Source organism: Apis florea, unplaced genomic scaffold, assembly GCF_048593485.1.
Source record: "Apis florea isolate Af1SG1 unplaced genomic scaffold, ASM4859348v1 contig_2190_pilon, whole genome shotgun sequence".
NCBI lineage: Eukaryota > Metazoa > Arthropoda > Insecta > Hymenoptera > Apidae > Apis > Apis florea.
This window is the reverse complement of record NW_028256541.1, coordinates 2,626,898-2,639,552: the sequence shown is the minus strand read 5'-3', so window position 1 is coordinate 2,639,552 and position 12,655 is coordinate 2,626,898. Positions and strand designations below refer to the sequence as shown.

At 22.6% G+C, this 12,655-nt stretch overlaps 2 protein-coding genes across 2 annotated transcripts; one reads left to right on the top strand and one right to left on the bottom strand.

Annotated features, from left to right (window-relative positions):
* The first annotated feature begins 428 nt into the window (after positions 1-428).
* On the top strand, positions 429-3,651 carry PRAS40 (Proline-rich Akt substrate 40 kDa). Its single transcript, XM_003689700.4, has 8 exons — positions 429-1,370; positions 1,609-1,782; positions 1,926-2,049; positions 2,213-2,393; positions 2,488-2,695; positions 2,775-2,925; positions 3,054-3,193; positions 3,369-3,651. The coding sequence occupies exons 1-8, from the start codon at positions 1,248-1,250 to the stop codon at positions 3,489-3,491; spliced, it is 1,224 nt and encodes a 407-aa protein (XP_003689748.2). The 5' UTR covers positions 429-1,247; the 3' UTR covers positions 3,492-3,651.
* A 2,027-nt stretch (positions 3,652-5,678) lies between these two features.
* Positions 5,679-8,439, bottom strand: eIF3m (eukaryotic translation initiation factor 3 subunit M). Its single transcript, XM_086915739.1, has 7 exons — positions 7,907-8,439; positions 7,420-7,599; positions 7,218-7,312; positions 6,920-7,138; positions 6,589-6,857; positions 6,349-6,492; positions 5,679-6,029 (listed from the first exon to the last, which is right to left on the bottom strand). Exons 1-7 carry the CDS (start codon positions 7,949-7,951, stop codon positions 5,806-5,808), a joined length of 1,176 nt encoding a protein of 391 aa, XP_086771865.1. The 5' UTR covers positions 7,952-8,439; the 3' UTR covers positions 5,679-5,805.
* Between the last annotated feature and the right edge of the window lie 4,216 nt (positions 8,440-12,655).

The following is a 12,655-nucleotide window of genomic DNA, read 5'->3' as shown; positions in this document are numbered from 1 at the left end:
ATAAAAAATTATATCTTGTTTAGTTGTATCAATAACGAGACACTTTATATATTCTTTATTTATATAAACATATAAAAATGTTAAAACAAATAAAATATTTTATCTACAAAAATATAGCATATATTTTTATTAATTTTTATTAATCATACACAACAAACAGTTGACAATAATACTATATTTATTATTTTTGCTGAAAAATGCTGACACCAATCAAAATTAAGAATATTTTGTAACTCTGATTAAATATCTAGTAATATTTTTTTCCCAATAATTTAAAACATTATAGAATATAAAATTTAATAAAATGAATTATTTTGTTCTTAGTTCATGTCACTGATTTATATTATATATTATTTATATTATATAATATTATATAATCAGTAATTTAAAACGTAGGACAAACTTTCATAAGATAGTACATCTATTTTGTATTTTGTCTGTGATTGTACTCATACTATACTATTAAATTCTATATTCCTATATCATATGGCAAAGTCGGTCAATTGACTAGCAAGTATGTTTTTGTCTGGGGTGATCACGTACGCATCTGCACGTACCTATAAATCAGTGTTTATTTTTAGTAGAGATTTCGAACATTTTGAAAAATATTTGTAAATACATGTGTTATAAACAAGAAATGTAAAAAATTATTACTTAATTCGAATACAAAGAATCATTTTATAATATTTATACAAAAATTTCGAATATTAATATTTAAAATTATTTCTTTATATGGTGAAAAAGAACTCTCAGACGCAAATACATATACTCGATAGACCACGAGCTTACTAATTCGTTTACTTGGCTTTATGTGTGTGAATCTGTCACAGCAATAAATCAATTTACGAAATAAATCAAATAATAAACGAATCCAACGCATCTAAATGTGTATATTATGTGCTTATTTTTTTTGAAATTAAATATCTCTTTAAAGTCTTTAATTAAACAAAAACAACATATTTGAAATTTAATAATAGCGCGAAATTTATGGCTTTATAACTATTTACTTCTTAAGTCAAACTATTGTTTTATGTTTTTTATTGCTTTGTTTTAATTATTTATGAAAGTCTTGATTAGTTTTAACTTTAAAAATCAAAAGTAGTCAAGAGAAAATTCTGGAAATTTATTTCAAACATTATGAAAAATATTGAATGAACTATATATGTATATATGAATCCCGGCATTGTGAAACGGTGTATTGGTTTTTAAAGTTTCTTTTAGAAAACGTTATATACTGATTGTGTAAGATGCACATCGCATGTAAATGTTTAAACGTGTCCATAAAATCTAGGGGCACTGAACTGCAGAAGTTCAACATTAACGATATTGAATTGACACTCGAAGAACAAAACGATAGTTTTTTTCATCAGGTAAAAATTTTTTAAAACAATTGCTATACATTTTTATAAAACATTCAATTTTAAAAAATTCATATTTTAAGAATAATCATTACAGAATATTTAATATTTTTTTATATAAATAGAAAAATAAGATTTTATTAAAAATTTGTAATATTTTAGCTAACTTTAGATAATAAATATTAAAAATAATATATTATTCTAAAGCAATATAAATTTTTTATTAAAAATATTTCTCTATTCTTAATAGAATCTTGCAACAGTATCAGAGCTTGAAGGTATTACTAAAGAACAACCAAGTTTAGTAGAAATAAGGAATGTTGGATCATGGATTATTCATCGTTGTTATAATTGTTCAATATATACTCATGCTGTGCATAGAGATTATGGTGCTGCTTTAGTTCTTATTAATACTGATATTCTTGTGAGTATAAAATTATTTTTAATTATTATAGAATTTTAAAAAACTTTTTATAAAAAATATAATTATTTTAATTAATTTATTTAGTTTTATTTTTATATATATTTTATTTGAATTTTAATATATCATATTTTTTCTTATTATAGAGTTTACCTGAAGAAATAAGTAAATTAAAATCTAATCCAGATTATAGCTCAGTATTTAGAATAATAATTGCTCATAATACGTTAGATGAATTGGATTATCTTCAACAACCTAACAAATTTTCTGGTAAATTAGCATTGATTATTTGGTATGGATTAATTTAGTAATGATTATATATATATTAATTAATTAAATTGATTGAATTAAAAATCTAAAAAATAATAGATAATAAATATTTCATTTTTTTTTATATACACTAAATATTAAATATTTTATTGCATTTCTTCAGTGTCGCAGTTACCTAATAATATACAAGTAGCTTTGGGTGGTCTCCAACAACAGCTTGAAGAAGCTGTTCAAAGACAATCTGTTGAAATAGAGAATAAAATTCGTGCTTTCACAGCAGAACAATATCAATTATTAGAACAGTTTCGTGAAAGAGCTCATAATGAACATAGAATATTGACAAGGTTTTATCTGATAATCACAACCTTATTTTTTTATTTAATATAATATTTTTAGATTTTATACTTATTTTTTAAATAATATATATATATACTTCAGATTAATTTGTAAAGGAGAAGAAATAACTAGATTAACAAATAATATAGAAACTCCTCCTGTAACTCCAGACAGTTTTACAACCAGTTTAACTACCTCTGCAACAAATACAGTAAATACATCACAGATAGTATCAAATGAGACAAAAATCATTGCAAATTCTAATGTTAAACATGAAACTGGTGCTAAATATTCTTCTAATCCTCTTATTGTATGTCTTATTAATTATTTTAAACTATGTCTTAAAAGAATATTTATTACATAGTATATAATTTTTTAATATTTTGTAGAATGGTAGTATAGATAAGAAAGATCGAATATATATATATACTAAGGAACCAACTAGTTTTGACACAGAAGCTTTATTTCCTTTGGAAGGAATGGAAGATACTTTAAATGCTGATCAAGTTCAATCTTCAGAAGAGGGATCTGATACAGATGGTTAGCATTTAATTTATATAAATGATTTATATAAATATATAATAATTTATAATATATTATTAAATATAAATATTTAATAAATTTATATATTATATAAATGTAGAAAATGTTAATTACATTATACTTAGACTCAGGTCAAGATGAAGGTATTCATATGCCTAGAGGACAAAGAGGTGGACATCCTACATTAGCTAAATCATTACCAGTTAGTGTTCCATCTTTTCCATCTTTTGTTCGTAGAACAGTTCAAGATCAAGATGATGATCAGGTGCAATATATATTTTTTTTTTTTACAATTTAAATATTTTTTTAATGATTATTATATAGCTAGTGTAATTTTATAACAATAATATCATAATAATTCTATAATATTTGATATATATATATATATATATATATATATATATATATATATGTGTGTGTATGTATTTATGTTGTTTTAGCTTTCAAGAGATCCACATGATCCACATAATATTCGAGCTTCAATTAAAGCTCTAGCAAAAAGCGTTCATGGTGATACAGTATTTGGAGATTTGCCACGTCCTCGTTTCTCTACTCAAATCTGACTTTGCAATAATCTCGAAGAAAGAGAATAAAATTAAGTTAAAAATTTAATATTCATATAAAGTACCTATTATTGATAATTGTCTTTCAATGGATGCTATGAGAGGTTAATGTAAGCAAAGATATAGACAGAATAAACATAGAAATGTATGGAAATATTAATATTTCGCATATTTTGAATATTTTAGGGTAAAATATTATTTCAAATCTTAGCTTTGTTAGTTTGTTGAGTTTATAAAAAAAAGAAAAAAAAAAGAAAAAAAAAAAAATTTCATACCTGCATAAATTTGAGGCTATATTATAAAGATATAAATGTGCTATATATTTGTTACAGATCATAATGTAGAATGTAAAAAAAATTTAGATTTCAAAAATTAAGATGTGAGGTTTATAATGCCATATCTAAAATAAAATTATAAAAATGAAAAAGCAAAAAAAATTTCTTACATACTAATTAATAATTGAGATAATGGAATGGTTTTATTACGATGATTATTATTTCTACAATATGTTATTATCATTAGAGTAGAAAAACAATTTATTATAAGAATTGCTTAGTATGATTATTAAGTTCAATAGCAAAATATTATTGGAAATTATATTGATATCATATGTAATGATTTATTATACTAAGTCGATTCTTTATACAAATTTTTTTTTTTATAATATAAACTAACTTTATGATAAAGAAACAATATTTTCCTATAGCAATATATAAATTACTTCATCAAAATATATTAATTAGAAATATTTGCATAAAAAAATTTAGATTTCTATGCTTATTATGTTATGATATACCTATTAATATGTTTATTTTTTGGTTAATTAACAATTCAATTTAATTATGAACAAAAAATTTATATAATAAAATAGTATATGTTATGTTTCTAAGAAACGTTTTTGTTTATATGTGTATACAAAGTGAAACAATAACTATAATCACCTTGAATATTTCTTATTTTTAATTTAAATTTATATGGTACAAAGGAGACTATAATATTATAATAATGATAAGTTTCTTAAAAGATTGTCAAAGATTTTGAGATCCATAAATATTTTTTTAAATGATTTATTTATTTATCAAAGCTATGATGACTCGATGTATTCTGTTATTAAATAAATAATCTTTGTATTTAATAAGAATAAAAAAAATGTAACAAACATAAATTAAAAAAAAAAAAAATAATGGTGATTTTGAAGTTTCTATTAATTCTTTACCTATAAATAGATTATTACTGTAATATTATAGCCTCTCTTGTATATATATATATATATATATATATATATATATATATATATAAATTTTTGTAAACAGAATTTCTTGATATCTTTAAAAATAATGAAAATATTCAAATTGATTCAAATGATATGTCAATGTATATGCAAAAATGTATGTAAAACATACAAAACTTCGTTTAAAACTTGAACTTTTTATACAAACTTTTATAAAACTTTGTTTTCGTATGTTTTTGTATAAAAACGAAATGATAAATATTTCAATAGAAATGTTACTTTACTTTTATATTTTGAATTTGCTATCAAAATCACTTACTATGTTATTTTTTTTTTATAAAATTATATAATTAATTTTATGACTTTGTAATTTTTGTACCAATTAATAATATTGTGTGATAAACAACATATTATAGATTAGAAACAATGAAGTGAATTAGTACAAAAACCTATGTGGCTTTTTTAATCATGTAATGCACGGTTATAAAATTATATATGAATGTTCTATTGATCAAATTGTAAAATATAAGAAATACTCTAGAGATGTCAGAAATCATATACAAAAATTAAGAAAAATAAAATATTACTGTATGAAAGAAATAAAAATGGATAATTAAATTATTACCAATAAATTTATATTTTAGGATTATTTACATTAAATTGATAAATTTCGATTTTAAAACATTTTATATACAAAAATGTACAAAAAAGCACATTAAAAGAGTTTATTAAATGAATTTATGAATATTATTAATTGTTTTACTATAAATAATATAATCTATAAATTATTTTATTGAGATTTATGAAACTTATTAATGTTCTCACAATTTTTAATGAAAATGGTATATCATAAAGTTTTAAATAAATTCAATATCAAATAATAGAATTATAAATTTTATAAATAATCTTTTATCATTAGTTTTTTAATTATGTAATTAATTTAATTGTAAACATAATACTGTATAATATACGACGTATATATTTATTCAGATAAAATTGTAAATTAAAGGATTAATTGATTTTGATTTCCAATTAATATTTCTATATGAAAATTTGAATGAAATATATATAAGTTAAACATCATCAATAATTGATAGAAGTTTTATTTTTTCCAGCAAGTTCCATTTGTGCAGCAGCTACAGATTTCATACCTTCTTGTACAGCAGTTAAATTTGCTTTCCATGCTGCAAGTAAATCACGCAGTTGCATCCACTGTGGTTTACCAAATGTTCTATGCATAGTACTTGAAATGAGAACTTTACGACCAGCTTGATCCATACGAGCCCTAACAAGTTTTGTTTTCAAGACTGAAATATAAAAAATTGATTTTATTTTCTTTTTATTTACTTAAAAAGAATTTAATATATAAATGTTGAATATTTCGATAACTTAGTAAATTTAGTTTTACCAAGCCAGTACTAATTCATTGATATACCCTATATATATTGTCTCTATCTTTATAATGAAATTTAGAGATTGTTTTTATTTATATAGGGCATATTTATATTCCTTATGATAAATATTTTTTATAAATATATTTGTTTAACGAAAAATTATTTTTTTATCATTTAATATATATTCTAATTGCATGGTTATAAAATTTATAAACATGTTTGTATAACTTACCATCAATAATAAAACTTTCTACTTCATCTTCATTAATTTGTAACTCTTCTTGAATTGTATCAAATGACATTTCAGGATTTGTTTCTGCCAATTGCATAAATGTTAATAATCTCATCTTTTTCATATTTTGTTCATGATTTAATCCTAATAATAAATACATAATTTATATTTTGAATTTATATTATACATATATTATAAATACAATATTGAGCAAAATACAAATATACAATATATACATACCAAGTTGATGTTCTACAAATTCTTTATGATGTTGATAAAAATCCAAATATGCAGGTAATTTATCTTGTACAAAAACAAGAAGTAAATCATGAATAAGTTCTCCTTCCAAAAATCTTACAGGCTTTAATGCTAAAAGTGGATCTAATAAGAATGTATTTGGATCTGCTAATGCAGCTAAAATACAACGTTGTGCATCTTCTCTAGCTGCAGAAGCATTTTCTGCTGTATAAGTCCCCAAGAGTTCTACCATTACTGCAGCAGCTTGTTCCCTATAATAAGGATATTTATTTCATATTGCATAATAATAATGTATTTTATAATAAAATTTTACCCTTGTTTGCAACTTAAAAGTACTTCATGAAGTAAACGAAGTAATTTCTGCATTTGTTCATTTGATGGTGGAAGTGATGCAAACTGTTGTTTTAATTGATCTATTCCACCATATACAGCTTTCACTTGATCAACATTGCGAGCAATTTGAACTAAATGATAATAAACATGATATCTCATTGGAGAATCATCAGGAAGAGATTGAAATAATAACCATAATCTGAAAATATTTGAAGTTCTATTTTGATACCAAAAAATACCAAAAAATTAATGATGTTAACATTTTTCACATAACTTACGCTTTTAGGCATACTAGACCAAGTTTATAACCAGGAGCTTTTGTCAATTTCTCACAAAATGCTAATATTAAATTTTCTGCTCGTTCAGTGGGAATCTAAAATAAAATATACAAAATTAATTTGATATCATTGGAAGAAATCTATATTTAATAATATGAGATACATAAATAATGTGAAATATTTAACAATATAAAATATTTACCACTATCATGATAGATACAATATCATTTAAGACTGTTTCTATTTCACTTTCATTTCCTTCCTTAAAACAAGCTTCACAAACACCAATTATTTTATGTAAATCATCTTCTATACCTTTAGGAGATTTTTCTTCACTTATCTCAGCACCCAAATTTTTAAAATATATCCTTAATTCTTGTGCCTAAAAATAAATCATTAATTTAAAATATTTATATTTAATATATATATATATATATATAAATGTATATAAATGTAATATATAAATATATATAAATGTATAAATATATATATATATATAAAATTCTTTTGCAATTATATTTTATGATTGCATTTATTTTTTTTTAAATGTATAAATAAAATAATAATAGAAAATTTAAAATAACCTATAATTTAAAGAATATAATAAAAAAATTGCGGTATATAATTGTATTTTGAATATATAATTTTATAGAGTTTTAAATATGTAATAGAACTTCATTATTAATTACCTGATCTTCTAAGGGTAATTCCATAAAAATCGGAGGTACTTGCATTTTGATGACTTTTACCACGTTTTCTCAATTACAATTTATTAAGAAAGAAAAGTTTACTAGTAACTAGTTAAAATTTCTTGTTTTTCTCATGATGACCAATTGTAAAGAAAGAAATTTCTTTGATCGTTAGTAGAAAATATGGCTTATTTTAAATATAAATTATAGTAGAATGAATTCGACATTAATGTCAAATTTATAATTTTATTATTATATTTTATCTATAATATTATATCTAATTAGATTAGATATATATCATATCTAAAAAGAGATTAAATATTTGGTATAACTTCTTGGATGTATGATCTAAAATCTAAGGATTAGAAATTATGAAATCAGCGCCATCTTTAGAATGCTGGAAATGAAACTATTATATAATGAAAAAAATAAATAATAAATAAATTTAGTAAGAATTAACTATCAGCACAATTTCTTGAATATTCATAAAAACATTTCATCAAAAATAGTAAAATAAGTAGATAAAATAAAATAAAATTGAAAAGCGTTATCTTTTGAGTGATTTGAGAAAGATATTTTGACTATTCAAGAGATGGCGTTGATAATCAATCTCTATCTTTTTCTATCTCTTTTTATGTTCTACAATATTCTATAGATGGCGCCAATTCTCTAATTCTTGTCTTATTTTTATTCTATTCTATTATTTATCTTCTTGTTTGTATGTGATCTACAAAATTTGTATTCAAGAGGCAGTCTTAATATTTAATAAACTTTATTGTCTTTTTTGCTTAACTTATTAATTAAAAATGTTAACAAATTCTGTTTGATTAAATTTTTGTATTGTTAGTATACAAAATATTAAAAAAAAAAAAAAAATGAGAACATAATTCAACTGAAGATTTTTAAAATAATTTCAATTTTTCCTCTGCAAAAATTTTTTTTATCAACATATCAATTGATCATTTGTAATCTAATCGATAGGAAAACTGCATTTATATATTTTTTTAAAATCATTTATAATATTAATGGTTCTGAAAAGGACTGATTAAATTTATGTCAAATAAGATTCGATTTCTATTTATTCTGATTTTGAATTATTTGTGTTTTTGAAATTCTAATACTTCTTGTAACTATAAACTTTAAGAATTTTTGCTTTTATAAAGATTGGATTCATTTTTTCATTCTAATATATTATTTTGTAAAAGGGAAATTGATTTTATAAAGGGAATGAAAATTCGTATATTTATACTGATTAGAAAATTTATGAGCATTTGAAAAAAATTTTTAAACTAATTCATTTCTGATTATTATCTATAAATTTAATTTAATTTTTGTTTATAAATAAATAAAAAAATTTAATTGGACATATAAACATGATTTATATAGTACAATCTTTTTTACATATATAGATTTAAAATGAAATTTATCAATTTGAAAATTATCTGAAATAAAAATTCTCATTTATAATTGTTTTAGTTTTTTGGTATGTATTATATTCTTTTATATGAGATAAAATCTTTTTTTAAATTGTATTTGTTGAAATATTTATATTTATATATTTGAAACTTGAAATTTTTTTTTTATCAAATTAAACAAATTTAATTTTTCTATCTTTGTAATGTTCTCCGATACAAATATCTTGATTGCAATTTCGTTTTTTGTTGAGGATAAAAATAAAACATTGATCTTTGATTTTTATTATATCTTCGATTGATTATTATTATCGATTATTATTATTATTATCGATGTTACAAGAAATGAATGATGAATGAGACATAAGACTTATATTTTACGATATTTAGAAAAAAATTTTAACATAATATTATTATAACATATATATATTATTAAAATTAACATAGAAATCATAATTTTAGATTATCATAGATTATGAATATAGTTGATGATTCTCTTATGATACCTTATGCTTTTAATATTTTAATTTCGAGTCTACAATTTCGATTTAAATTAATATATCGATCTATTAGCTACACATCTATTTGAAAATTCTATTACTTTTATTCCTAAAGCATTTAGAATAAATAGAAAATGAAAATTACTTTTGCATAATTTACTGCTTCTTATAAAACATATAATAACGTGCCATCAAAAATTAATTTTAACTAATTAATACAAGTAAAAAATATCACTCATTATTATATCAAAAATTTTCAAATATATTTCGTACAAATCTTTTCCTATTTTCAAACCATCTTACCAGTTACTAAAATATCAATGTTTGAACAGAATTTCCCCATAATTGATATATTTATAGTTCAGTTTTATTTGTGCACGATCTGTTTAACGTGGATTATCAATAAAACACGAAAAATATTTTACGGATGACTACCAACTGTTTCCTGTGCGCTCAGCTATTTTTATAACTCTACTGGTTTGAAGTTCTTTGGGAAAGCAGTGAAAATAATTTCGTCGAGCTTGTTTAACGACAGTGACGTTAGGTATCTGGACCACCGAACAAGTTGGACGCTTCTTTTTCTTCGTTTTTCCGGCACAAAGTTTCACGAAAAACAGAAATCACTAGAGATAAACATGTACTCTGAAAGTTTTGAAAAGATGAGAGTGGAACGTTGGCTAATTATTGAATCAGATAGAAATGTTGGTAATTATTTATAAAGATAAATGGTCTTAAGATAATTTTATTTTTTGTATATAATGTACTGCATAAATTTTACACTAATACTTTTATAATATTAATATTATTATTATATTTTTAATATTATAATTAAAAAACGCTATTTGTAAAACGCTTGTTGTGGATGGATAAATGATTAGAGAATAATTACATAAATTTAAGAAGGATATAAGTATTTTATTCTTGTAAATGGATATGTGTGTACAAGAAGTCATGCGAAGATTGCATAAATTTATAAAATGTTATAATTAAACTGAAAAAAATATTTTAAAATATTTTTTTTCGAGAGTGTTGTAAATTATTATATTACAAGAGGCGACTAGTAAAACTTGAAATTTATGAAACAGTTTCTTCGAATTAAGGATTTGTATAATACCTCGAAAAAGCATACTTATATATGCTGTACAACATGGGTTCTTCCAAATACGTAAAATCCAAGAAACGTTCAAAAACTTCTTTACTGAATATTTTATATCCTTTTCTGAAGGTATACCTCCTCCAGGTTGTGAAAAAGAATCTTCGAGGGAGAAATATTGAATCTTACATTTAAAAATAAATTGGTTTCCGAAAAATTGTCATTATTATTAATCTTTTAGATTTTTATGATACTATTTTCATGATATCATATTAATTTGAACATTAAATTGTTTCTCATTTTAGCCAATTTTGTCCACAGAAATTTAATAATAAATTTTAAATAAAATTAATATTCCATAAAAAAATAAATATTAGCTCTGTTAAGTTTTTATTATTATATTTCTTAGTTAAAAAAAAATCGAATTCATTTCAATTTTATTTTATTTTGTTGAAAGATTAAGAGTTATTTATATTTTATTATTTTCTTTGCTTTTTTGAGATATTTTTGGACGTACAAATAGAAAGAGTTATCGTTAAATATTCTCTAGAAAGAAATATAATCGAGACATTTATAAAATTTCGCGCGCTTCTTACCCAGCTGTTAAATTTCCCACATTGTATGTTAACAATGCGCATTGTCTGAGGTTTTTCTCCGGTGAATGTTGAACATTACATTCCACGGAGGCCATTTCGAATCTATACAGAGTGTACATTAAATAATTTTTTTCAAATCTACATAAAATCATTGCATGCGAAAAAGTCCATACATCATACAGTGTTCTTTTATTTCTTTTTTTTTTTTGAAAATTTAGTTCAGTACAGAGTATCGTAAATCCATTTTAAAATTTTATTTAACCAATGAATAAATTCTACTTCAGTAGTGCGCAAAATTATCATCACGGCTGCATATTGCACGAGCCATGTGAAATATTTCCTTTCAACTTGAAAAATTAAACTTGCTGCCCGTTAAATTATCATTGCCTTACCTTATGTAAGTGCTTTTAAACGATTTCAACGTATGCGATGATAAAATCGAAACAACGTTTTACGAAATTTACGCTTTTCGTGTCGCTGCAAAAGCCATAAGAAGCGAAAATTGTTCAAAGACTCGCCATCGCATGTCTGATCAGACAAGGACCATGGACAATACTTTATACGCCGCTCCATCTAGCGGATTTTCGTTTAATAAGCTCATCTGTATGCGGAATTATATTATCTTAGGCGATACTAGCGCCACGTGAACGTCATATTGCTCCGTTAACTTTTCTGTTCGTTTGTACGTGAGTGGTCAAATTAATGCGTTATGATGTTTCCCTCTTGTCTATTAGATGTGCTAGATATGTATTCTGGTAAAATTAGTAAAATTATTACACGTGGAAATTGTTACTTAATATGAATTTTGGATAAATAAAAAATATCGGATAAATACAGATGAAGTTATTTTAAATGAATGAGAAATGAAAAAACATAGATACAGCAACAGCGAATAAAATATATATAAAAGATTTACAACTTACAAAAGCGAGAGGAATTATACAATTATAATATGTGTCATTCTAAAAATAAAAATATTCAATTATATTAAATCTTTCGACCAGAGTACTATCTTTTATTACGAGCAATAACCGCAAAGTAGATTTCATCTAAGAGAGAAAATTAGAACTCCAAATACAGTAAATATCTTGGAAAGATCGAGCCAGTAAAGTAGATCAAGATATCCGTATACATTGCAAATTCTGAAG

Excerpts from the sequence above, each read along its gene's own strand:
- PRAS40 (XM_003689700.4), top strand. The coding sequence starts at position 1,248 with ATGCACATCGCATGTAAATGTTTAAACGTGTCCATAAAATCTAGGGGC. Across the intron at positions 2,050-2,212 it reads ACAACCTAACAAATTTTCTG|TGTCGCAGTTACCTAATAAT; the intron begins GTAAATTAGCAT and ends GCATTTCTTCAG. Across the intron at positions 3,194-3,368 it reads AAGATCAAGATGATGATCAG|CTTTCAAGAGATCCACATGA; the intron begins GTGCAATATATA and ends ATGTTGTTTTAG.
- eIF3m (XM_086915739.1), bottom strand. The coding sequence starts at position 7,951 with ATGCAAGTACCTCCGATTTTTATGGAATTACCCTTAGAAGATCAG. Across the intron at positions 7,313-7,419 it reads TTGTATCTATCATGATAGTG|ATTCCCACTGAACGAGCAGA; the intron begins GTAAATATTTTA and ends ATTTTATTTTAG. Across the intron at positions 6,493-6,588 it reads ATTTGTAGAACATCAACTTG|GATTAAATCATGAACAAAAT; the intron begins GTATGTATATAT and ends ATTTATTATTAG.